This window comes from Hypanus sabinus, chromosome 23 (assembly GCF_030144855.1).
Source record: "Hypanus sabinus isolate sHypSab1 chromosome 23, sHypSab1.hap1, whole genome shotgun sequence".
In the NCBI taxonomy this organism is placed as follows: domain Eukaryota; kingdom Metazoa; phylum Chordata; class Chondrichthyes; order Myliobatiformes; family Dasyatidae; genus Hypanus; species Hypanus sabinus.
In genome coordinates, this window is record NC_082728.1 from 33125026 (window position 1) to 33148930 (window position 23905).

The 23905-nt window shown below is 39.4% G+C and overlaps 2 protein-coding genes across 2 annotated transcripts in view; both read right to left on the reverse strand.

Annotated features, from left to right (window-relative positions):
• Positions 1-21828, reverse strand: part of LOC132380105 (uncharacterized) — a 109408-nt gene extending 87580 nt beyond the window's left edge. The window contains exon 1 of the mRNA XM_059948685.1: positions 21712-21828. The gene's annotated coding sequence lies outside the window, so the exon portion shown is untranslated. The remainder of the gene's footprint in view (positions 1-21711) is intronic.
• Positions 12486-21857, reverse strand: LOC132380104 (hemicentin-1-like). Its single transcript, XM_059948681.1, has 8 exons — positions 21741-21857; positions 21262-21347; positions 20851-21177; positions 19880-20161; positions 18689-18973; positions 17111-17251; positions 15249-15283; positions 12486-15168 (listed from the first exon to the last, which is right to left on the reverse strand). Exons 2-7 carry the CDS (start codon positions 21341-21343, stop codon positions 15279-15281), a joined length of 1122 nt encoding a protein of 373 aa, XP_059804664.1. The 5' UTR covers positions 21344-21347; positions 21741-21857; the 3' UTR covers positions 12486-15168; positions 15249-15278.
• Between the last annotated feature and the right edge of the window lie 2048 nt (positions 21858-23905).

Here is a 23905-nt window from a genome sequence, read left to right on the forward strand (position 1 = left end):
GTCACCACCTAACATGATCATGGATGATCATTCACTCTACTATTCCTGCATTCCCGTTTCTCTTCATTCTTCTAAACCAGGGGTTCTCAACCTGGAGCCACAGACTCCTTGGTTAATGGTAAGTATCTCTGGCATTAAAAGAGTTGGGAAACCCTGCTCTATACATCTACCTGCCCTCTTGAATATATTTAATGGTTTGGCCTCTACTCCCTCCTGTGTGTATAACTCTCCTGATCTCGGTATTGTATACATCATATCTTGAGCCATGACCCCTTTTTCTGCACTCCTCAGCCTCTATTTAGTCCTGCTAGTTTTTTTGAGTGTGTGTCTTTTAGGAAGTCCAACGTCATTCTTCTGAATTAAAGCAAATCTCTCTGCATACAATAGTCATTCCATCTCAGGGATCTCTCTATTAAACACTGATTCACTCCACCCATGACAAACCGATTCTTTCTCACATAAGGAGACCAAAACTCCAGTTGGGCTTTCACCAAGATGACAACATTGCTTTTGCAATGAAAATCATCTAATTTGAATACTTGCTTGCTTCAACTATCAACGTACAAAGGCACCCACTTGAAACACGTTTCTTTTTCCCAATTTATCATTGCTTAGATAATAATCTGCCTCACACACTAAATGCTGCTGGAACTCAGCAGGCCAGGCCGCATCTATAGGAAGAAGTACAGTCGACATTTCAGGCTGAGACCTTTCGTCAGGACTAACTGAAAGAAGAGATAGTAAGAGATTTGAAAGTGGGAGGAGGAGGGGGAAATCCAAAATGATAGGAGAAGACAGGAAGGGGAGGGATGAAGCTAAGAGCTGGAAAGTTGATTGGAAAAAGGGATACACCACTGGAGAAGGGAGAGGATCATGGGACGGGAGGCCTAGGGAGAAAGAAAGGGGGAGGGGAGCACCAGAGGGAGATGGAGAGCAGGCAAGCAGTGATTTTGAGAGGGGCAGAGAGAAAAGGGGGTGGGGGCAGAGAGAGAGAGAGCGAGAGAGAGATATATATATAAATAAGGGATGGGGTAAGAAGGGGAGGAGGGCAATAATGGAAGTTAGAAAAATCAATGTTCATGCCATCATGTTGGCAGTTACCCAGACAGAATATAAGGTGTTGTTCCTCCAACCTGATGATGGCTTCATCTTGACAGTAGAGGAGGCCATGGATAGACATATCAGAATGGAAATGGGATGTGGAATTAAAATGTGTGGCCACTGGGTGATCCTGCTTTCTCTGGTGGACAGAGCGTAGGTGTTCAGCAGAACGATCTCCCGGTCTGCGTCGGGTCTCACCAATATATAGAAGGATTCACCGGGAGCACCGGATGCAGTATATCACACCTGCTGCCTCACGGGTGAAGTGGCTCCTCACCTGGAAGGACAGTCTGGGGCCCTGAATGGTGGTGAGGGAGGAAGTGTAAGGGCAGGGGGTAGCACTCATTATGCTTACAAGGATAAGTGCCGGGAGGGGGTTTGGTGGGAAAGGATAGGGGGGACAAATAGACAAGTGAGTCACGTAGGGAACTATCCCTGTGGAAAGCAGAAAGAGTGGGGCAAGGAAAGATGTGCTTGGTGGTGGGATCCCGTTGGAGGTGGATACTGGAAATTATATGACTTCCCAATGCTTATACTCAACAGCCCAAATGCTGAAAGCATGTCTGCCAAATCCCTTCCTTACCACCTTAACAACGTGTGTTGCCACTTTCAATGAGCTATTGACTTCTTCCTCAATATCCCTAAGTACAATAATGCTCCTCACTTCCTGCTATTTACTGATCAAATTCCTTGTGCATTTGACCTCCCAAAGTACAACACCTCAAATGTATTCAGATTACACTCCATCTGCAATTTCTCTGCCCGTATCTCCAATTGGTGTATAACCTACTGATTCCTTCCGCACTGTTCACAACTCCCCCTGTTTTTGCATTGCTTAAAAATTTACTCATCAACCACTTATTTCCATCCAAATCAGTTATATAAATCACAAATAACAGAGGTCCCAGCATTGACCCTTGTGGAACATCACTGGCCACAGACCTCCAGCCAGAGTAACTCCCCTGCATAATTATACTCTCTCTTTCATGGCCAAGCCAATTTTGCATCCAACCTATCAAGTCTCCATGGATCTGTTGGGCCTTAGTATTCTGGATTAACCTACCACAAGTAATCTTATCCACAGCTTTACTATAGCATTTACTGCCTTGCCATTATCAATTACCTCAAAAAGCACAGTAAGTTTGTGATACATGTCCTCCTCCAAAGGAAGGAATGATGGAGAAGACTCGATGTGCCAATTGGCCTAATTCTGCTCCTGTGACTTGTGATCTTTGCTTTTCCCGATGTGACATGAACCTATCCATAACAATTCTCTCCAATAATTTTGTTTAAGGCTCACAGGCCTGTAATTTGCTGGTTTGTCTCAAAAATAGAGGAACAGTATTGACTAACCTCCATTTCCCCCGGGACCTGTCAATATAGAGGATACAAAGATCTCTGTCAATCAGCAATATCCTGTCTTGCCTCTCCTGGTAACTTGGGATAGATCATATCAAGCTCTGAGAATTTATTCAGCATAATATTCTTCAGCAGCCCCAATTCCTCCTGCTGTTTAGTATCAACATGATCTAGAACAGGGGTGGCCAATCTTTTATATTCCATGCGTCAATTTTTTCACACACGAGTTCTGATGTGTCATACAATTTTTATATGAGCCTTATATGCTCTTCAGGTTGGTGCTTATGCAGGTTTCCATGGCATGAGGCGACTGAGAGTACAATGCCCACCCCCCAGATAGGACGCCAGTCTATCACGAGGTTAACCCCCAGCATTTTGCCGGTACTCATTTTCAGCTGGGTGGACTGGAGCAATGTGTGGTTAAGTGCCTTGCTCAAGGACACAACATATTGCCCCGGCTGGGGCTTGAATTCACGACCTTCAGGTCTCTAGTCCAATGCCTTAACCACTTGCCCACACACCACACTATACAACTCTTATACCCCCATTCAATTCTTGTAAGAATATGTTAATATAGACATATTTAGCATTTTTACGGGATGTATTGATTTAGTATAAAAAACAAGATAAACATTACTTAATGAGACTTTTAACACATATATTTTGTCTTCTTTTGATTTCTTCCTTTTTCTTAATCACATATTCTTTCCGTAACTCAAACCCAAGCAGTAGCTTCAGTTTCCCTTCTATTTCAGTCTGATGTTGTGTTTTATTGTGTCTATTAAGATCATGTCTTCTCTTGTGTGAGAAAGTGTTTTCACAAACAATGAACAACGGTTTTCCTGATGGACATGCTATAAATATGAACTCATTTTCCCGCTGTTCATTGTGGCAATTCTAATCAACCAATGCACCACTTTTGGCACTGGCACCATAGGTTGGCCATCCCTGATCTAGAATATTTGCGTACCACTCTCTGATCTCACTAACCACACTTGAGGAAAAACTTTTTTGCCCAGAGAGTTGTGGATCTATGGAATGCTCTGCCTCAGAAGGCAGTGGATGCTAATTCTCTGGATGCTTTCAAGAAAGAGTTAGATAGAGCTCTTAAAGATAGCAGAGTGAAGGGATATGCGGAGAAGGCTGGAACGAGGTACTGATTGTGGATGATCAGCCATGATCACATTGAATGGTGGTGCTGGCTCAAAGGCCGAATGGCCTACTCCTGCACCTATTGTCTATCCTTCATGTACTTCTCTTTAAATGCAAAGTATGTTTCGTGTTATTTTAATTCCATCCTTCAACTGATGAGTTATTTTTTCTCCAACAGGTGACAAAGAAAATAGAATATGTGTATCAAGTTAATTCTCAAAAAAAAAGCCAGATTCTGTCATCAATCTACTCTTGTCAATCAACATAATTATTCATGTAAATTAGCAAAATCACTATTGTCAATATATTTTCACCAGATTCCTGTGTTGATATCTTACAGTTTAATCAGCTAATCATGCTATTCTTTCTGCATCCAAATAAAAGAACTGGAATCTGAACTGAAAGTTATCAACAAAAAACTTTAAGAGAATTTTCCAAGATGCAGACAAGATGAAGCCTGACTTTCTGAAGATTACGATCAAGGCACAGAACAGCTGAAGTCAATAAGAAAAATAAATCCTTTCTGTTCGATTACTTAACTTTGTGGAAATGTAATATATCTTTAATAATTAACTTTTAAAATAAAAAACTCCAAATTTCAGACAGTATTCAGAATGATTTTATTGTAATGGCATGTTTTTCAGTCAGAAAATTAATGTGAAAGCTATTTCGTGATTCCAAAATCCATGTTCAGACCCATCCTACAATCCATATAAGCTTATCATAAAAGACTTGGGCAAGTTTAAACCACATCACTTTTAAATCCAACAACGCTGCAGCTTGAATGAACTGATAGTGACTTATCTTTCCATCGGATAATACAGTAACCCCTAGACAACGAGTGTTATTTCTAATCGGTTATTATTATACCCGCGCTTAGATTTAATATTGATGATGTATATTATCTGTATGTTTGCATTAATCTTCTTTTTGTGCCCTTTATCAATAAATACTTTCAAAAATAGTACCATCAGACTTCGACGGACCTCTCTACCTTTGCTGATAAGTGATCCAGTTACGGGAATTTCGTAACAAGTCAATGTCGATTAGTATCTCAATTTAGATGGCCGACAAATGGTATAAAATATTTAGGTATAAGAGTCGATAATGATATAAAGAATTTATATAAATTAAATTATTTGCCATTATTGAAAAAAATACAAGAAGATCTTGATAAATGGACGATGTTACCAATAACATTAGTAGATACAGTTAATGCTGTAAAAATGAATATATTTCCTAGATTACAAAATTTATTCCAAACATTACCAATACAACTGCCCCAGAAGTTTTTTCAAGAGTTAAATAAATGTGTGAAGAAGTTTCTTTGGAAAGGTAAGATGTCAAGAATATCTTTGGAAAAATTGACATGTAAATTTGACCCAGGAGAGTAACAACTCCCAAATGTTAAGAATTATTATAAAGCAAATCAACTTAGATTTATTGCATTTTTTTTATGAAGAAAAACCGGCATGGATTAGAATAGAGTTAGATAAGATAGGAGAAAATATACCAGAAGATTTTATATATAAATGGGAATCCAAATAGATACGGGAAAAGAAAGAATCTCTTATATTAAAACATTTGATCGATTTATGGAATAAGGTAAATGTGGATGATGAGATAAAGAAATCTTTATTAGCAAAGAGAACCCTAATTCAAAATAGACTTATTCCTTTTACAATGGATAATCAACTTTTATATAACTGGTTTCAAAAAGGGATCAGATATATAGGTGACTGTTTTGAAGGAGGTATATTGATGTCGTTTGATCAATTAAGGAATAAATATAAAATGTCAAATAACACTCTTTTCTGTTATTTTCAATTAAAAGCCTATTTAAGAAATAAACTGGGTCAAACAAAGTTAATGCCAAAACCTAATGAAATAGAAGCATTAATTCAAAAAGGAAAAATTAAAAATTTACATCTTGTATGTATAATTTGATTCAAAAATAGACAATTGATTTGAATATTAAAATTGATGGAAAAAAATTGGTCAAGACGATGTCTTAATAGTATGACAAATACAATAAATGTCCAACTTAGATTAGTACAATACAATTTTTTACATCAATTATATATTACACCACAAAAAATAAATAGATTAAACTCAAATTTATCTCACCAATGTTTCCGATGTAATCAAGAAATTGGTACTTTTTTACACACGGTCTTGTTTTAAAATTCAACCTTTTTGGATAAATCTAAGACTTTTACTGGAACAAATTATTGGAATACAACTTCCACATAGCCCAATATTATTTTTATTAGGCGATATTGAAGGGATAATACCAAAACCAAAATTGAACAAATATCAAAAAAAATTATAAAAATTGCATTGGCAGTGGACAAAAAAGCTATTGCAGTTGCTTGGAAATCAGATTTATACTTTACTATGGAACGTTAGAATAATGAAATATATAGCTGCATTCCACTTGAAAAAATTACTTATAATTTAAGAAATGAATATGATATATTTCTGAAAAATTGGCACCCCTATCTACAAAAGACAGGATTAAATATATAGGTCCTTTGAAGATAAAATTATTAGTTATTTGGGGAAAAAATAAAGATATACTAAAGTTATTTTGAACTCCATGGAGCATGTGGGGATCCTCCAATATCCAGGCAATCCTTCTTTCTTTTTATTTCTTTTTTCTTTTTTTTAAGACAGGGATGTTAAGGTGGGAAGTGTTAAGGAGAGGGGGGAGTGGTAATATTAATTTCCGTTACTCTATTATTCTATTCATTTTATGTAATTCTCTTAAATTTTATTGAAAAATATATTTAAAAAAATTTATATCCAGCAACCAGGAAGGCACAGTGATACATTTTCAATTCAAGATAGAATGTGATTTGGAAGGGAAATTGAAAGGACGGCAGGTTACCATGTCACTTGCCACCCTTATCCATCTAAGTCACGCTTATTGCACCCTTGGGAGCTGCCTTGAGGTAGCACAGAAACTTCTTTGTAATTCAGGGAAAATAACAGATTTTTAAAGACAATGGATCCGGAATGGAACTGAGATCCATTGTGTTATAAATCTGGTTTGTTTCCTGAATTTCAGCAGTTTGATGCATTGAAAGTATTGGATAATTCCCTGTGAATACCACAGCCTCACTCCTATTTTTAAAGAAGTACCAGTTTTTGGAGTTTGAGGGAGCTTGGTATGTCACCCAAGACTCGCAATTCTTTTTACAGATACACTGAGGAGAGCATACTAACTTGTTGCTTCAGTGTCTGGTATGAAGTGGCCACTGCACAGGATCAGTAAAAGCAACAGAAGCTTGCAAGCTCAGCCAGCTCCATCATGGGTACTAGCCTCCCCAGCATCGAGGGCATCTTCAGAAGCCTTTACCTCGAAAAGAGCCCCATGACCCAAAGATGCCTTCTTGTTAAGGAGCAGGTACTCAAGCCCTAAAGGCACATACTAAATGTTTCAAGAACAGGTTCTTTCTCTCTGCCCTCACTATATTTTTAATTTGTTTGCTCTCTTTTAGCACTATAATGTAATAGTACATATTCCTTATTGTGATTTATAGTTTTTCTTTTATTATTATTGTACATTGTAATGTACTGCTGCCACAAACCAACAATATTAAATCTGATTCTGACTTAAAGCAAAATTTACTTTGCCACCTTATTTTCATCAAACCATTCAATCATTGTTTGAATTTTAAATAATTACTTTGTAAGATTTGACCTCAAATACTATATAAACCATTCTAATGACAAATCTCTTTACATAGACACACATAGCCCTTACAGAAGCTCATATCCATTGGCCTAAGTGCACTGTTGTTAAATATAGCTCTAACTTTGAACCACATATCCAGTTACTTGTCCTAATCAGACTTTATAACTGTATGAACACCTTTCTCTGTTTGCTTCTGTGGCATAAATGTGTGTTCCAGGTTTCATGAGGGTATTAGGATATCAGCCTGTCAATCAGAAACCTGGCCTTCAAAGGGAAGGCCATTGTGGTTCTTTGGCCTCCAGTTGGCAGAATTGTGCCTATGATGTTAGCATTGATTTGGTTTAGTAACTTTGAGAGAAGGGCAGGAGACTAGTGGGCCTATAGGCATATTCACACTTCCCTTCTTGGAAGTTTCATACCCCCTGGAGAGAGCAAATGGGGCTTCAGTTAGTCAACATAGCTGAAAGAAAGTACTACAATTGTGTGTGTCTGGTTCAGAACTGTAGAGTCATAGAATCATACAGCTCTAAAATGGACTTTGTCCACCATGACTGTGGTGCCCATCAAAGCTAATCCTTTCTTGCCTACATTAGGCCCTTCTTTCTCAACGCCTTTACAATCCAAATACCCTTCTAAAGCCCTTTTAAACATTGTATATTCCTCTGCCACTTCCTCCAGCAGATCAGTCCGGATAATCGCCACACTCTGTGTGAAAGGTGACCCTTTCAAACTCATTTAAATTTCACCAAAAATGTGTCCTCGAATGTGTTCTCAAATCTCCTGCCTTGAGAAAAGAAAGAGACTTGACATTTCATCCCTGTTAATTTTGTAAATCACCATCTAGTCTCATCATTGCTCTACAACACTCTATTCCAAGCAACATCAAGGTGACGTTCTTCTGCACTCTTTACAGCACACATCCTTCCTGTGCTCAAATGTGAGAGGAATTCAAATCTTCTTTCTACATAATTAATCTAAGTTGGTAATCTGAATGTGCTGTATATGCAGAGTCTGTGTGTTTAACCCCGCAAATGGTCTAATGACTAGACCACTTTCCCAATGCTGGACCTGGAACTATGCCTACCTTTTCATCAGCTGCTTGCAACAGTCTGTACTCCAAGCCTACACTGGTATTGCTTCCCAACACTTTCTGCACCGCATTGACAACTTGGAGCTGCTTCATCAATTTCATCAACTATATCCTCAACTTCACTCCGCTCTTAAATTTACTTGGTGCATTGCTGACAGCTCTCTCCCCTTTCTCAATCTCTCTGGAAGCACACTATCTGCTAATGTATTTTATAAACCTATCGAGTCTCACAGCTATCTTATGTATCCCTTTTTACAACCTGTCACTTGTAAAAATACTATTCCCTTTTCCAAATACCCTTAACCCTGCTCCCTCTTCTCAGGACAAGGCTTTCCATTCCAGAACATCTGAGATGTCCTCCTCTTTCAAAGAATGGGGTTTCATTTCCTCTACAATTGATTTTGTTCTTATCCGTATCTCTTCTATTTCCTGGACATACACTCTTGCCTAGTCCTTACCTATAATCCCATGAGTCTCCGCATCCAGAACATCATTCCCTTTAACATCTGCCATCTTCACTAAGCATGTCTTTCTCTACCTGCCCCCATTCTGTTTTCGGTAGGGTGCAGATTCTGCTCTCTAGGTGACTCCATTGTCCACTCATCCTTCTCCAGGCACTTATCCCTGCAAGTGGCAGAAGTGCTACACCTGCCCCTTCACTTCCTCTGTCACCAACATTCAGGGCCCCAAACAGTCCATCCAGGTGAGACAACACCTCATCATCTGTCAAGATTCACCTGCTGTATCTGGTGTTCCTGGTGCCGCCTCTTCTACATCTATGAGGCCTGATGTAGATTGGTGCTCTGTTTAATTGAATACCCTTGCTCCACCCACCACAACAGGTGGGATTTCCCATTGGCCATAGATCTAAATTCTACTTCCTATTCACATTCCAACAGGTCAGTCCTTGGCCTCCTCTACTTTGACAACAAGGCCACTGTCAGGTTGGAAGAGCAGCTCCTCATATTCCATCTATGTTGCCTCCAACCTGATGACAAGAACACCATTTCTCTAACTTCTGGTAATTTCTTCCCCCTCCTCCTTCTCTCTTATTCTATTCCCATTCTGGCTCTCTCTTACCCCTTCTTTACTCCTCACTTGCTCAACACCCCTCTCTCGTGCCCCTGCTTCTTCCCTTTCTCCCTTAGATCTCTCCTATGAAATTCCTTCTTTTTCAGCCCTTTACTTTTTCTACTTATCAGCTGGCAGCTTCACACCTCATTCCCCCTCACCTGGCTTCACCTATCACCTGCTATCTTGTGCTCCTTCTCCTCCACCTCGTCTTATTCTGACATCTCCCCCTTTTCTTTCCAGTCCTGATGAAGGATGTCAGTCCACAATGTTGACTGTTTATTCCCCTCCATTGATGCTGCCTGACCTATGGAGATCCTCTGGTAATTTTTGTGTGTTGCTCATAGACTGGTCTGTATCTTTGACTCCCAACAAATAGTTTGAAAAAGAAGCCGTATTCACCACCAGGACAATGTTGTATGTTTCATGCTGTCTGTAATGGTGAACTTCTAACTTTGAACCATGAATTAGCAGCATTTGTGAATTTATTTCAGCACTTCCTTTTAATTTCAGCAAGGGGATATTTCCTCATATTGAGTGAAGTTCATCTAGTCCTGCACACAAGGTGGAGTGAGAGACCAGCGCAGCCAAATAAACCAGTTGTACAATGAACCCACGTCACAGCCAACCAACAACTTTTCCCCTGGCAGCGAGCAGATTTAGAGATGACGCTATTGGAAAGTCAGTATCCTAGAGGACCGAACTGCAGTCCAATATGTGCACAATGCATGAATGGTGAGTAGCCAGAGAGTATTTTTTAATGTCATGATTTTCATCAGCTTGTTACTTACTTGAAAAATGGGGAATGTGATGTGGGGAGAGGAGGGAGAAGCAAAGGGCCTGTGTGGAAGAAAGGTCAAATAATCCACGGCAGAGAAGAGGGGATGAGGGGAGTGGAGAAATGAGGAACTGGAATCAGAGGGAAGTGAATGAGAATTGAACTGGAGAGCGAAAGAATTAGAGGGGAAAGAAGAAGGTGTCAGATGAGAATAAAGAGGGAACTGGGAGGAGTGAAAAGTAGATTCATGAGATGAGCACAGGAGATTAAAAGGGGGGAGAGGATTGGAGGGGTTTTGCAAGTGGAAGGACAGAAGGAATCAAAGGGGAGTGGAAGGAGTGGAGGCCAGAGAAGAAGGGATTGAAGGGTAGAAATGGGGAGTGGAGGGCAAACAGAAGCAATAGAAAGGAAGAGCCTGGGAGTAGACGTCAAAGAAAGCAAACATCAGGGAACGAAGCATAAGAATCAGAGGGTAATAGAGTCTAGTCGATAAAGAAATGTGATGATATTTAGTTCTATTTGTTCTATATCATGTCAAGATCATAAATCTCACCTGTTTGTTATCTTCTGGCATGTCAGTCAAGAGAGGTGACACAATATTAACTTACATTTCAAAAGACTAGTTTGCTGAACTACTTTAGTTCCTTTTCTGAAAGGGTTATCGCTAATTATCACAACTCTGAGCTGTGGGTCTCTTCTCCCTACCAAAGAGGAATTCTCTCCAGCTAATAATGCAAATCAAATTCAATATTCAAAAACAAATAAAAGTTGTGTCTTCTCATTCACTCCTTACTGCTTCTATCTTTAAAGTTGTTCTATATTTATGTTTACTGATTGTCTTGATATGGCATTATTAACATGGACAGTTTCTGTATCTGTTGTTTAACTTTGAGGTATTATTGTCCATTATTACACAACTGCAGACGAACAAAGTTTATTGATTTGAGCTCGACAGGGATTTCTTCTATATTTAGAAATTGAGGGTAGCAATATTCTGGCCAGAATAAGCATTTTGTTGATCTGTCCAGTGAATAGTTATCACAATGCATTAATGGAGAGTAGGATGTTTCTGAGAGTGGCTGAACAGAGATTTGGGGGAGAATGTGCTCACACTCCTACCTACCATCATGTTGTCAAGAAACAGTATTCTGCAGTAGCTATTATGCCTGGTTTTAAACAGTAAGCCTGAACCCCCGTCAATATTGTAAATTCATACCACACACACACACACACCGCCCCCCCCCCCCCAAAATATAATGTTCTTATTGTACTCTACAGACAACCTGGTTTGTTGCAAGTTTTTTTTTCTGGAAAGGATGTCACTTTTCTGCTGTGAAATATGTTATCAGAAAGGTAATCAAAGGTAATGGAATATTATATGGTTGTATCACTAAAGGAGTATTCCAAGGGTCTGGATTATTAATCTGGAGACACTGAATATAAATCCCATTGTGGATGTTTCAGTGTGGAAATTGCAGTAAGGCAAGGGTTAAAATGGGGCACTGATAGCACAGAATGTGGAAGTTCAGAAAGGTAAGAATTAATATGATAAACTGACACAAACTGTCATCACCCAGACTGAAAATGGCCCTTGGAAGCCTGACTCTCCTTTGCACAGACTTTCTGTTCAAGCCTGGGGACCAAGGTTACCAACATTCGATGAAGGTGCAAACAGAGGATTCTAGGACACACTTAATATTGCACGCTTATTTCACTAATACCTCAAGTACAATTGGTGTTTAACACGTGTATTTAATTGGTTTTTGATACCTGAAATATGTATTATGATTGGTACCTAAATATGCAAATGATAGAATTCAGAAGTACACTAAGTTTATATTGAATCAATATCTGCCAACGAGTCATTTTGTGTATAAAAATGGCATTTCCTTGTTCGAACTTCAGGATAGTTTAGTGACAGGAGCTGAACTGTTCTTCTTGTGCACAATTATATAAAGTGTGATTGAGGAATGAGGGTGAGTTGTCAGAGTCCAGTTAGTCAGTGATGATACCAGGCTCATAATGCAAAAACCAAGATTGTTAATCTAGAGTCACTGAGTACAAATTCCACATTGGATGTTTGAGAACGGAATTCTATTGATTATACAACTAGCGCTTTACATTTAAGGCACAGGTCCACAGATGAATGGGCTGAAAGCCTTTGGGCTGGGACTCATAGAAGATCATGTGGTTCAATCTGTTGGCAAAGAAATCAAACAATGGAGAAATAAAAGTCAAAGTTCAAATTTATTTCCCAAATTAGGTCAGTAACATTGCTAATCACTTCACAAAACAATTTTTTAAAAATCCCACAGCTTTTGGCCACCTAATTACAGTAAGGATATTAATAAGGTTGAAAGAGTGCAGAGAAGGTTTACAAGGATGTTGCCAGGACCTGAGAAACTGAGTTACAAAGAAAGGTTGAATAGATTAGGACTTTATTCCCTGGATCTTAGGAGAATGAGGGGTGATTTGATAGAGGTGTATAAAATTATGATGGGTATAGATAGTGAATGCAAGCAGGCTTTTTCCACTGAGGCCGGGGAGACCCAGAGGTCATGGGTTAAGGGTGAAGGGGGAAAAGTTTAAAGGGAACATTGAGGGGGGCTTCTTCACGCACAGAGTGGAGGGAGTGTGGAATAAGCAGCCAGATGAAGTGGTAAATGCGGGCTCACGTATAACATTTAAGAAAATCTTGGACAGGTATATGGATGAGAGGGGTTTGGAGGGATATGGCCCAGGTGCAGGTCAGTGGGACTAGGCAGAAAAATGGTTCAGCACAGCCATGAAGGGCCAAAAGGAATGTTTCTGTGCTGTAATGTTCTATGGTTCTATGGTTTTCACTCTTCTGACAATAAAAATAAAGCAAATGACACTCAATTTTCATTTTATTTTAATTACTCATGTAACACTCACCCAACAGGCTGATATCTGTCTAGGGGAAAATGAGATCCAGCCACACACCACCCCCACCTCCCGTACACGCAGGTGCTGTGGGAATTAAGCTTATGCCTCGCGCACGCACACAGTATCAAATTCACACCAGATACCGTTATGAAATACACTTTAAAGAGTTTACTAAAACTAAAAGAGTACTAGGCAATACAATATATATGATAGAAAGGAAAAAGCAAAAGGCGCTAACTTATCAAAGTTCAGTCAGTTTAGTGCACATCGATGGAGCTCAACCATCGAACCATTCGACCCCTCATCACTTTCCTCTGATGTCCACTTCTTCGCACCTGGGACCACCCCCTGTTTTTCAACAAAGCAGTGCAGCGCATGTCCACCTTCCTCGGCGTCTTCTCCTGAAAACCCCCCAAGCTCCCAGCCTCACAAGACAAAATAACATTCCCCATTGGTTAACAAATGAATACAATCCCCATATCAGCAAGTCTAAAGCTAAACAACTGTGAGAGAAACGCTTATCAAAGAAGCATTCCTACTCTTAACAAACCAAAGAAGCCATTTTGAGTAACATACACAGGACATTGTACACTCACTCGAACTGAATAGTATTTTTATGAGGATCCGCTACAGGAAGTGATGTATATTAAGGTTGCAGTCACCAAATGTTAGGGTTTGATTTTAAAACCTTACATTGTTACAGCCAGCTCACATTCATTGGCATGGCTCACATAAGCGATAGTGTAGGATAGCAAGACATTAGAAATGGTTAATGTATCTAAGTACTTTTAGGAGGAAAAGAAGAACAATGTATAAAATACATGTAAAAATATCAAATTAGCAATGTCACTGGGCTATGTACATAAAAGAAATTAAAGTAGAAATACTTAGAAAATAAGCAGAAATTTTATTAGTAAATTTAGATATTCTAATCCTTAAAACATAGAAAAGACGACTGATCAAATTATAATCTATAATATTGCACGTGTTCACTGCATTTGACTTAAAAGACAAAACACAAAAAATTTTAACATACACAATTGATATGTTATAATAATAGACAGCCGTCGATCTCAGGAGATCATGGGTTTGCGCCTCTGGTGGGCTGTGTCCTCTCCAGGGTGCAAGCCTGGGTGGGAAGATTTGAAGAACCAGCTGTTGCCCATGCAGTGGGTTCATCCTTGCCATGTCACTGATGTAACCCAAGGGAAGGGCAAGTGCCGATACAACTTGGCACCAGTGTCATCGCAGAGTTGCCAGAGTGAAGCTGCAAACATCATCAAACTGCCTAAGGGACCCGGGCTCCGGATTTCTTCCTCGGGGTTTACTCACGAAGACTTTCCCATGAGTCTGTATGGCCACCAGACAGCGGAGGTTTAAAATCAGTTTTCCTTCTCCATACATACGATACAAATGGCAAAAATGTGTAGTATTCTACTTACATAATACTCCTGCTTCTATTTTGGACAGAAGCTGACTACATATCACATTTCATTGTTTTAGTTCCTGAGAAGTACAGCTCAGCGGAAAAATGGCTTAATGGATTCATTCAACAGGAAGCAAACTTTCAAAGTGCAACTGAGCTTAAGAGCTTATTCTCTCTTCATTGCCTTATAGGATTTTGTACACAGGCTTGCTTAGTATTTCAGGTGTAAAACAGTGTCACTCTTTGATACTTGAGACTGATCTCACTGATGAGATTGATTAAAGCACTAATAATCAATATATGAAGCCATTAATTTCAGATAAAAGCGATGGTGAAGAGTCCAACAAAGTGCCCGAGTTAAAACTGGGTTCTTATTTTACCCAAGAACTGAGATTATTAAAAGCACAATTCTTGCTTTCAAGTTATTACAGAGGAATGTCAGAGTTCTTTGTGAAGGATGTTGAAGTTTCACAGTTGCACAACAGAACATCAGACAGATCAGACATCATATCACAAAATGATGGTTCCTCGATATAAGTTCAAAGTTAGTGGGACAGTCCTCAAATCTGAGTAAATTTTTTAAGCTGTTAAAGAAGAACAAATAAATTTTGAAAATCATGATGTGTGTGGCTAAAAATAAGTCATTGTTTGAAATCAAACCTACCATTTGATTTCCTGCTTCTTCATAGAACTGTCAAGCTAAAAACAAAAGAAAATAGTTATTTATGTTACAGTAATTTGAAGTAAATTAATATTTCTTGATGTAAAAATAATCCAAATTATTTTCCTTATTGTTCTTAAACTCCTAATCATGCATACTAAGAGTAGTAACAATGACAGTAATAATGAATTCTGACTTTTTCTGTAATATTCAGGTATTTCCAACAACAACGTTATGCAAAAATGATACAATTTTGAGACTGAGACCAGTCTACAAATAATATATCACTCCCTCTCAGTTGGAAATTATGTTACCAATCGATCAGTTTAATTGTCTGAAGTAATAAATAATCCAGGTGAAATTATCTCAAATCCTAGCCTCGCAATATGGGTAGTTGAGCGTAGTTTAATAAGTATGCCTGCTGCCAGTAACTGTAGACATAAAGATTTATCTCTATCTACTCCCCATTCTTATCTTTCATTTCTTCCCACCTGCCTATTCTGGTTCCACTCCTCCTTTGTTTTCTCCAATGGTCCATTTTCCCCTATCAGATTATTTTTTCTCCAGCCCTTGACCTTTCCTGCCCACCTGGCTTCACCTATCACGTTCACGCTAGTCTCTTTCACCTCCCCCCTCAGCACATTTATTTTCTAGTGTCTTCCCCACTTCCTTCACAGCCCTAAAGAATGGTCTCAGCCTGAAATGTCAACTGTTTACTCTTTTCCACATATGCTGCCTAACTTACTGAGTTCTTCCAACATTCTGTGTGTTTGCTTAAAATTCAATCTCCTTTAGAATTTTGTGGAAAACAAACAACTTGCTTATTCATGTCCTTTAACAATGAAAAAACACTACTCGCAATTGGTCTGGCTCTTTTTTATCTGACAACATTCCTACGTTATTTCCTCAACTATCCTATACACTGGCAAGTCACTCAATTAACTGCTAAAACACACAGAAACACTTACTCAATGCAATGAAGGCCAGCAAGTCAAAGTTCAAAAGTTAAAACTTTATTATTAAAGTGCGTACTATCACCATATGTATTACTAGCATGAGATTCATTTTCCTGTGGGCACTCACAGTCGACACAAGGAGATACGACAGGATCAGTAAAAATCTACACAGAAAGGTGGTCAGACAACCAATGTGCAAAAGAAATTAATAAATAGTATTGAGAACATGAGCTGTAGAGTTGTGGAATCAGTTCAGTGTTGAGGTGTGTGAAGATATCCACACTGCTCCGGAGTTTGATGGTTCCAGGGTAATAACTGTTCCTGAGCCTGGTAGTGTAGGACCAAAGGCCCCATAATTTCACACATAAATTATGTTTTTAAAAGCTTTTCTTTTTTATAGAATGTTCTCTCCAGCACCATTTGCTTTACCCAATACTACATCAATACTTGCTGCACTGTACATGATGGTAGTTTGATAACAGAATCAGACCCTGCAGAAGGTAAATCAGAGCATTCCAGGGTGACTCATCTGGTGAGTCTTTCAACGAAAGTGTGAATATGGTGAAAATATCTGCACATTCTGAGGCCAGGATTTGGATTAATTGATTATATAATTTATCATGGTTTATATTGGTACTTTATCTACCTATCCCTGTAAAGATCCACTGCAGACAGGACTTCAAATCTGCTTGTGTTTGGAAGGCAAATGCACAAATACATACACAGCCCTGCTAACAATCTTGACCAGCCAGCTATAGATCATAACAATTGGCAATCATTAAAGTTTTCAGTCTTTCACAGATTATGAAATTATATTTTATATTAATCATTGATTATCTATGCATAATTTTTCACCAATGATTAATACTTTGAGTTACAAGCATTCAGAAGTTTGCTGAAATATTGTACCTCGATGGCGCCTTCTCCAGAATTTCAAAAGACCCAGGAGGAATATTCCAGCAGCAAGACCTCCAACAATGATACCTACTGATGTGAGGGATTTTCTCTTTCTTCCTTCAGTGTGTTGATTCTTAATTGGCTGATATGCAACTTTTAAAAGAAAAAGCAGAATAAGCCGTAAATTTCACCATCAATCTTCATAAGAACACTGATGTAATTTGCTTATATACACCACAATTTTTAAAAATCTGTCATATTAATCTCCAAGCAAAACTGTAATTTCATAACCACCCTGGAACAAACACCCGCGAGAGCTAAATATAGCCTCTAAAGCATAACAAATGTAAGAAAAAGAAGAATGATTGGAACAACCAAAGTATAACAACTTCCCTATCATTCAATGAGATTGTGGCTTTTATCTCAGCTGTATTTTCATACACATTCCCCGTATCCCTAAATACCCAAACTTCTATTTATCTCAAACATGGAAATATTTGGCGACTCAACTTCTGCAGTCTCCATTGGTAGACTGACTGGCTTCTGATGAAGTCCTTCTTCTCATCTGGGTCATGAAAGGACAACCCTGAAGTTTGAAACTGATGCTGTGTCCAGACACCTCAACCAGGGAATATCAACAACATGTGAAGAACCGTGATAATTTTGTACCTTCCAATGAGAAAAACACTGATTTTTTTTAAATTTAAGGGAGCTTAGATCAAAACCCCTATTTTAGGAATTAACCTGGTTGCCCATTGCTCCAGTCTCTCTACTGCAAACCCATAGGCAAATAGTATTCCAAATGTTGACTCACCAAGGCCCTCAATAATTGGAGCAAGATGGCCCCATTCTTGAAGTCAAATCATCATGCAGTTGAAACCTAATAAATAATCTGGCTTCCTACTTATTGCATCATATGGAAATTAAATTTCAGTGATTTGTGCCAAATGATGTGCACATTGCTCTAAGCACCAACAGCTATCAATTTATCATGAGTTAATGGTGGAGCAGGCTTGACAGGCCAAGTGACATCATCATGTTTCTATTTTTTATGTTCATATATTCAATTGTTTCCCTGCCCCAGCACTCCCATCTGCTCTCTGTACCTTCCCCCTTTGATTCCACATCTGCCTCTAAGTCAGCCTGACCTGAATTCACCTATCACCTGCTAGCTCTTGTTCCAGCCCTTCTCTTCACCCAGTAATGGTTTATATCTCTCCTCTTTCAGTCCGGATGGAGGGGCTAAACCTGAGATATCAACCGGGCATTTTTCTTACAGATGCTACTTGAACTATTAAGTTCTTCCAACTTTTTCTAGCTAAGACTGATCGCTGCAGTACCCCATTTGTCATGCCTCCCAGACTGAAAATCTCCAGCATATTTCTATTTTTTTTGTCCATTTCCCAATATTCAGACTAGGTCAGTATATTGCATCTTGTGACATATGCTAAAATTTGCTTTGTTACACCCACTCAAGGTTCTTCTGGAAATCCAAATATACCAAGTTGGCAGCATTGAGAACCAGAAATATTGTAGCAATTAGTTAAACAATCGCTTTGCTAATCATGAAAAAGAAGATTATGAACATACTTGAGATACTGTTCCTGGCTTCATATTTATGTTCTGCCTCATTCCACACAGCACAAGTGCAGTTATGTTCCTGGTCAGTTTCTGACGTTATAATTAGAAGTGTGCTGGTGAAATAGATCAGTCCGTGAGCAGTTTTGTTTCCTTTAGTTTTTGAGTTAAGTGTGAGGTTTTTCCCATTGACGGTCCAATGAATCTGATCGGAAGGATATCCAGTTGTTTCACAAGTGACCACCATGGTCGTTTCTGTCAAATTAATTAAGGCCAGTTTTGGCAAACTGTAGGGAGCTAAAAAGACAGCATTGTATTATTTGATAATATTGGCCAATCTTTCATTATTCCAAAATCTGCCATCCCTGCCATAGTATTCCAGCATGGCCACTGAAAATCAAAGCTCTGAACACTTAATCATGGCTGAACGCAACCCAATTGCTGTCACAGCACAGGTAGTCAGCAGGTCTCACAGAATAGATACAGCAACCAATGAAACCCTGAGCTCTGCCTCAGAGGCTTTCACTTTCATAAACATTCATCAAGGTATAAATATTATTGTATTGAAAAGCTGAACTTCATATCTATGCCAAACAACTAATTAAGGAAAATAATAACCATCCCATGCTTGACAGACCAGATGACATCATCATGTTTCTATTTTTTATGTTCATATATTCAATTGTTTCCCTCCCCCACCACTCCCATCTGCTCTCTGTACCTTCCCCCTTTGATTCCACATCTGCCTCTAAGCCAGCCTTACCTGAATTCACCTATCACCTGCTAGCTCTTGTTCCAGCCCTTCTCTTCACCCAGTAATGGTTTATATCTCTCCTCTTTCAGTCCAGATGGAGGGGCTAAACCTGAGATATCAACTGGCCATTTTTCTTACAGATGCTATTTGAACTATTAAGTTCTTCCAGCTTTGTCTAGCTAAGACTGATCACTGCAGTATCCCATTTGTCATGCCTCCCAGACTGAAAATCACCAGCATATTTCTATTTTTTGTCCATATCCCAATATTCAGACTAGGTCAGTATATTGCATCTTGTGACATATGCTAAAATTTGCTTTGTTACACCCACTCAAGGTTCTTCTGGAAATCCAAATATACCAAGTTGGCAGCATTGAGAACCAACAATATTGTAGCAATTAGTTAAACAATCACTTTCCTAATCATGAAACAGAAGATTATGAACATACTTGAGATATTGTTCCTGGCTTCATATTTACGCTCTGCCTCATTCCACACAGCACAAGTGTAGTTATGCTCCTGGTCAGTTTCTGACATTATAATTGGAAGTGTGCTGGTAATAGAGATCAGTCCTTGAGCAGTTTCTTTTCTTTTGGTTTCTGAGCTGAGTGTGAGGTTTTTCCCATTGACGGTCCAATGAATCTGAGCGGAAGGATATCCAGTTGTTTCACAAGTGACCACCTTGGTCATTTCTGCCAAATTAACTGCCAGTTTTGGCAAACTGTAGGGAGCTAAAAAGACAGCATTGTATTATTTGATAATATTGGCCAATCTTTCATTATTCCAAAATCTGCCAGCCCTGCCATAGTATTCCAGCATGGCCACTGAAAATCAAAGCTCTTAACACTTAATCATGGCTGAACGCAACCCAATTGCTGTCGCAGCACAGGTAGTCAGCAGTTCTCACAGAATAGATACAGCAACCAGTGAAACCCTGAGCTCTGCCTCAGAGGCTTTCCCTTTCATGAACATTCATCAAGGTATAAATATTATTGTATTGAAAAACTGAACTTCATATCTATGCTAAACAACTAATTAAGGAAAATGTAACCATCCCAGGAGACATTTTCCATTCCTTTGAATGGATTCTGCTATGTTTACACCAGCTTTAAGCTGCAAAGCCCTGGGTACAGATTCCTTGAGGACACTCTTGGTGCAACGCAGGGGCAACCACTGCCTGTGGGGTATGCCACTACGATGGAGAGATATTGGTTAATTCTCAGCGTTAATGCCAAGGGATCCTTGCCAGCATATGTTGATGCAACACCCTCAACAATTTTCATCAGCTAACCCTCGTCACTACCTCCTCCCATAGATGCCGTCTGGCCTGCTGAGTTCTGCCAGCATGTTGTGTTTTTTTTAATTTCCAGCATCTGCAGATTCATTCACTCGTGTTGTCTTAGAATACACTGTTACTCACCTTTAACCACTAAAACGATGTCAACTTCCTGATATCCCACATCTGTATCCAAAAAGTAAATATATTTCCCACTATCTGAAAGTTGTGTTTTTTGAAGTACCAACGATACATTTTGTAGATCTGGAGAAAGTAATTTAATTCGATCCTGAGCTTTCCTGAGATTATGACTTCCATTAAACTGAAAAATAGGTCTATCATTTCCATCATCTTTTCTCAATTCAATGGTTATGGATTTACTTGGCTTTGCTGTTGTCAGGTTGCATGGCAATATCGTGTCCTCGTTCAATATTCCCGTCACCGTCTCCTCGCACTTCAAAGTCACGAACTCTGCAAAAAAATACATCCCATCATCTTCCATTACTATCGTCAGTGTTGAATGAGCTAGTGTCTGAAAAACGATTTACTACTTACCCTGTGCAGAGTAAACGTTTGCACACAGCACCAAGTAAAAATATATCTGTAGGTTTAAATCCATTTCCAGAATTCCCTTCATCTGTCTGCCAATTTAAACACAATACACAAAAAAATGTTTAAAGATCAGAAATCGGATGTTTGCCAGGAATTTCATATAATGTAAATTCCAAGTAGGTTACAAAAAGGTAGATTGCATCAACTACAATCGATTCCTCTATATGTTCGATCAATCAGAAAACCTCGTATAAGTAACCCACTGGGTTTCTAGTTTGCTCTACGTTTAGCAGACTCTCCGCGACTGCAGACATTCGCTGCCTGGATCAAAGTGTTAATACAAACACAGAAAACCAGTAGAGCTAAAGCAACAACCAAGTGTTGGAATCTACAGCGGGCAACCGGATTTGCCATTTCGATCCACTTGAGAAAGCTGCAAGAGTCTGCAATCACCTGTGGAGGGACCGCGGAGCCGAGCTTACCAACGCGCCTCACGCTGTCCCCCCGACAGCCTGCGAAATTCGTATTCGATTCGGCGGACTGGGGACTTGTGTTTCCTGGACTTTCAACTTCCTTGCTTTCTGTTTCAATCTGAATGGCGAGGACGGTGGTGGCGATACCGAGTTTCAATTCCAAAAATAACTACTGTACCGAAGATTTATGCCTGACATGCAACTTTTTAAAGTTGTACGGCTGTTAAACTTGCAGGTAACCTGCAGCCTCTTCACCAGCAGCTCACTCGGAAAAGTGTCTTACGAAATGAAGGTCAATGGTGTGCTGCGAAAACCCAAACTAATGCGGGAAATACCCGGGAATGTGATTTCAGCAAACCCAACCCTTTCTTGTAAGAAATATACTGTCCCCAGCTGGACTTTCTCGCTCCGGCATTTGTTCCAGGGACATTGTCTAAAGTCCATCTTCCAGTTTTTATTTTAGTTTTCTTCGTCAACGTCAATTAATATTGTGGACTGACATTGCAAATATTTACATTCATAACGAGCACAAAATAATCATTTCCACATTCTGAGCGTTGGTGTGGATTGCACCGATGATCTGTACAGGCAAGGGTTGTACTGTTCGTGGGTAAGTGAGCCACACACAAACAAACAAAGCTGTAGATCGAACAGGCTTCCAGCAAACGTAAAGGGAAGGGGCTGTTGGGAGAATCTCTCAAACCTCGAAAGAATAAGATTTTAATTTTGTTTTAAGTTAGTACAATGAAAGCAGTTGATCAATATCAGCAATCAATATACAAGATTAACTCCCCGTTGCTTCTTTATAGGGTATCTCCGGTACCTAATGAAGTGACCACTGAGTATGTGTTTGTGGTCTTTTGCTGCTCCAGCCCATCAGCTTCAAGGTTTGATGTGTTGTGGGATCAGTAGTTCTGTAAACCACTGTTGGAACACATTGTTTATTTGAGTTACTGTCGCCTTCCTGTCGGGCCAGTCTGGCCATTCTCCTCTGACCTCTCTCGTTAAAAAAACAATTCCACCCACTGAACTGCTGCTCACTGGATTTTTTTTTAAATTCAAACTATTCTGGATAGAGTTTTGATGTGCATGCAAATCCCAGGGGATCAGCAGTTTCCGAGATACTCAAAGCCACTCCGTCTAGCACCAACAATCATTCCACGCTCAAAAGCACCTAGATCACATCTCTTCTTTTTGGCCTTTTCTGATTGGCTGCCATTGATTAGTGGTGGTCTGCAATATTTGGTTTTGGGACTGCTTTTTATCACAATATATGTCAATGATGTAGATGATGGACTCGATGGGTTTGTGGCCAAGTGATGATACAAAGGTAGGTGGAGGGGAAGGGTATGTTGAGGAAGTAGGGAGTCTGCAGAAGAACTGGTACAGGTTAGGAGAATGGGTGAAGAAGTGGCAAATGGAGTACAGCGTAGGGAATGGTATTCTCGTGCATTTTAGTAGAAGGAATAAAGCTGTAGACTATTTTCTAAACAGAAAAAAAATTCAGAAAGCTGAGGTGCAAAGGGACTTGGGAACCCTTGTGCAGGATTCCCTGAAGGTTAACTTGTTGTTCAAGTTGGTGGTAAGGACAGGAAATTAAATTTTGAGAGGATGAGAATAAAAGCAAGGAACATCATAAAGGACTCCTTCCATCCTGCACACGGACTGTTTGAACTGCTTCCGTCTGGTGGGCGCTTCAGATCTCTCCAGACTAAGACTAGTAGGCACTGGAGAAGATTTTCCCTACTGCAATCACTTTGCTGAACAGTTAACTGTCGGTTAACTGTCGGCTAACTATTACTTGGATTGCACTACTTGTATGTATAATCTATATTTTCATTTATATTTATCATTATTATTGTTATGAGCAGAGAGACAACATCTGCCGGAAGTAAATTCCTTGTATGTGCACAGGTACTTGGCGATTAAAGTCTGATTCTGATTCTGATTCCGATTCTGATAATGCTGAAACCTTTTAAGGCATTGGTCAGACTGAATTTGGAGCATTGTGAGCAGCTTTGTGTCTCTTATCTAGGAAAGAATAAGCTGGTATTGGAGAGGGCTCAGCGATGGTTTGTGAGAATACTCCTGGGAATGAAAGGGTTAATGGCTCTGGCCACCAAGGGCAACTTCCACCCAGTTTCCCAGTATATTAAGATGAACCCTTGACCTCA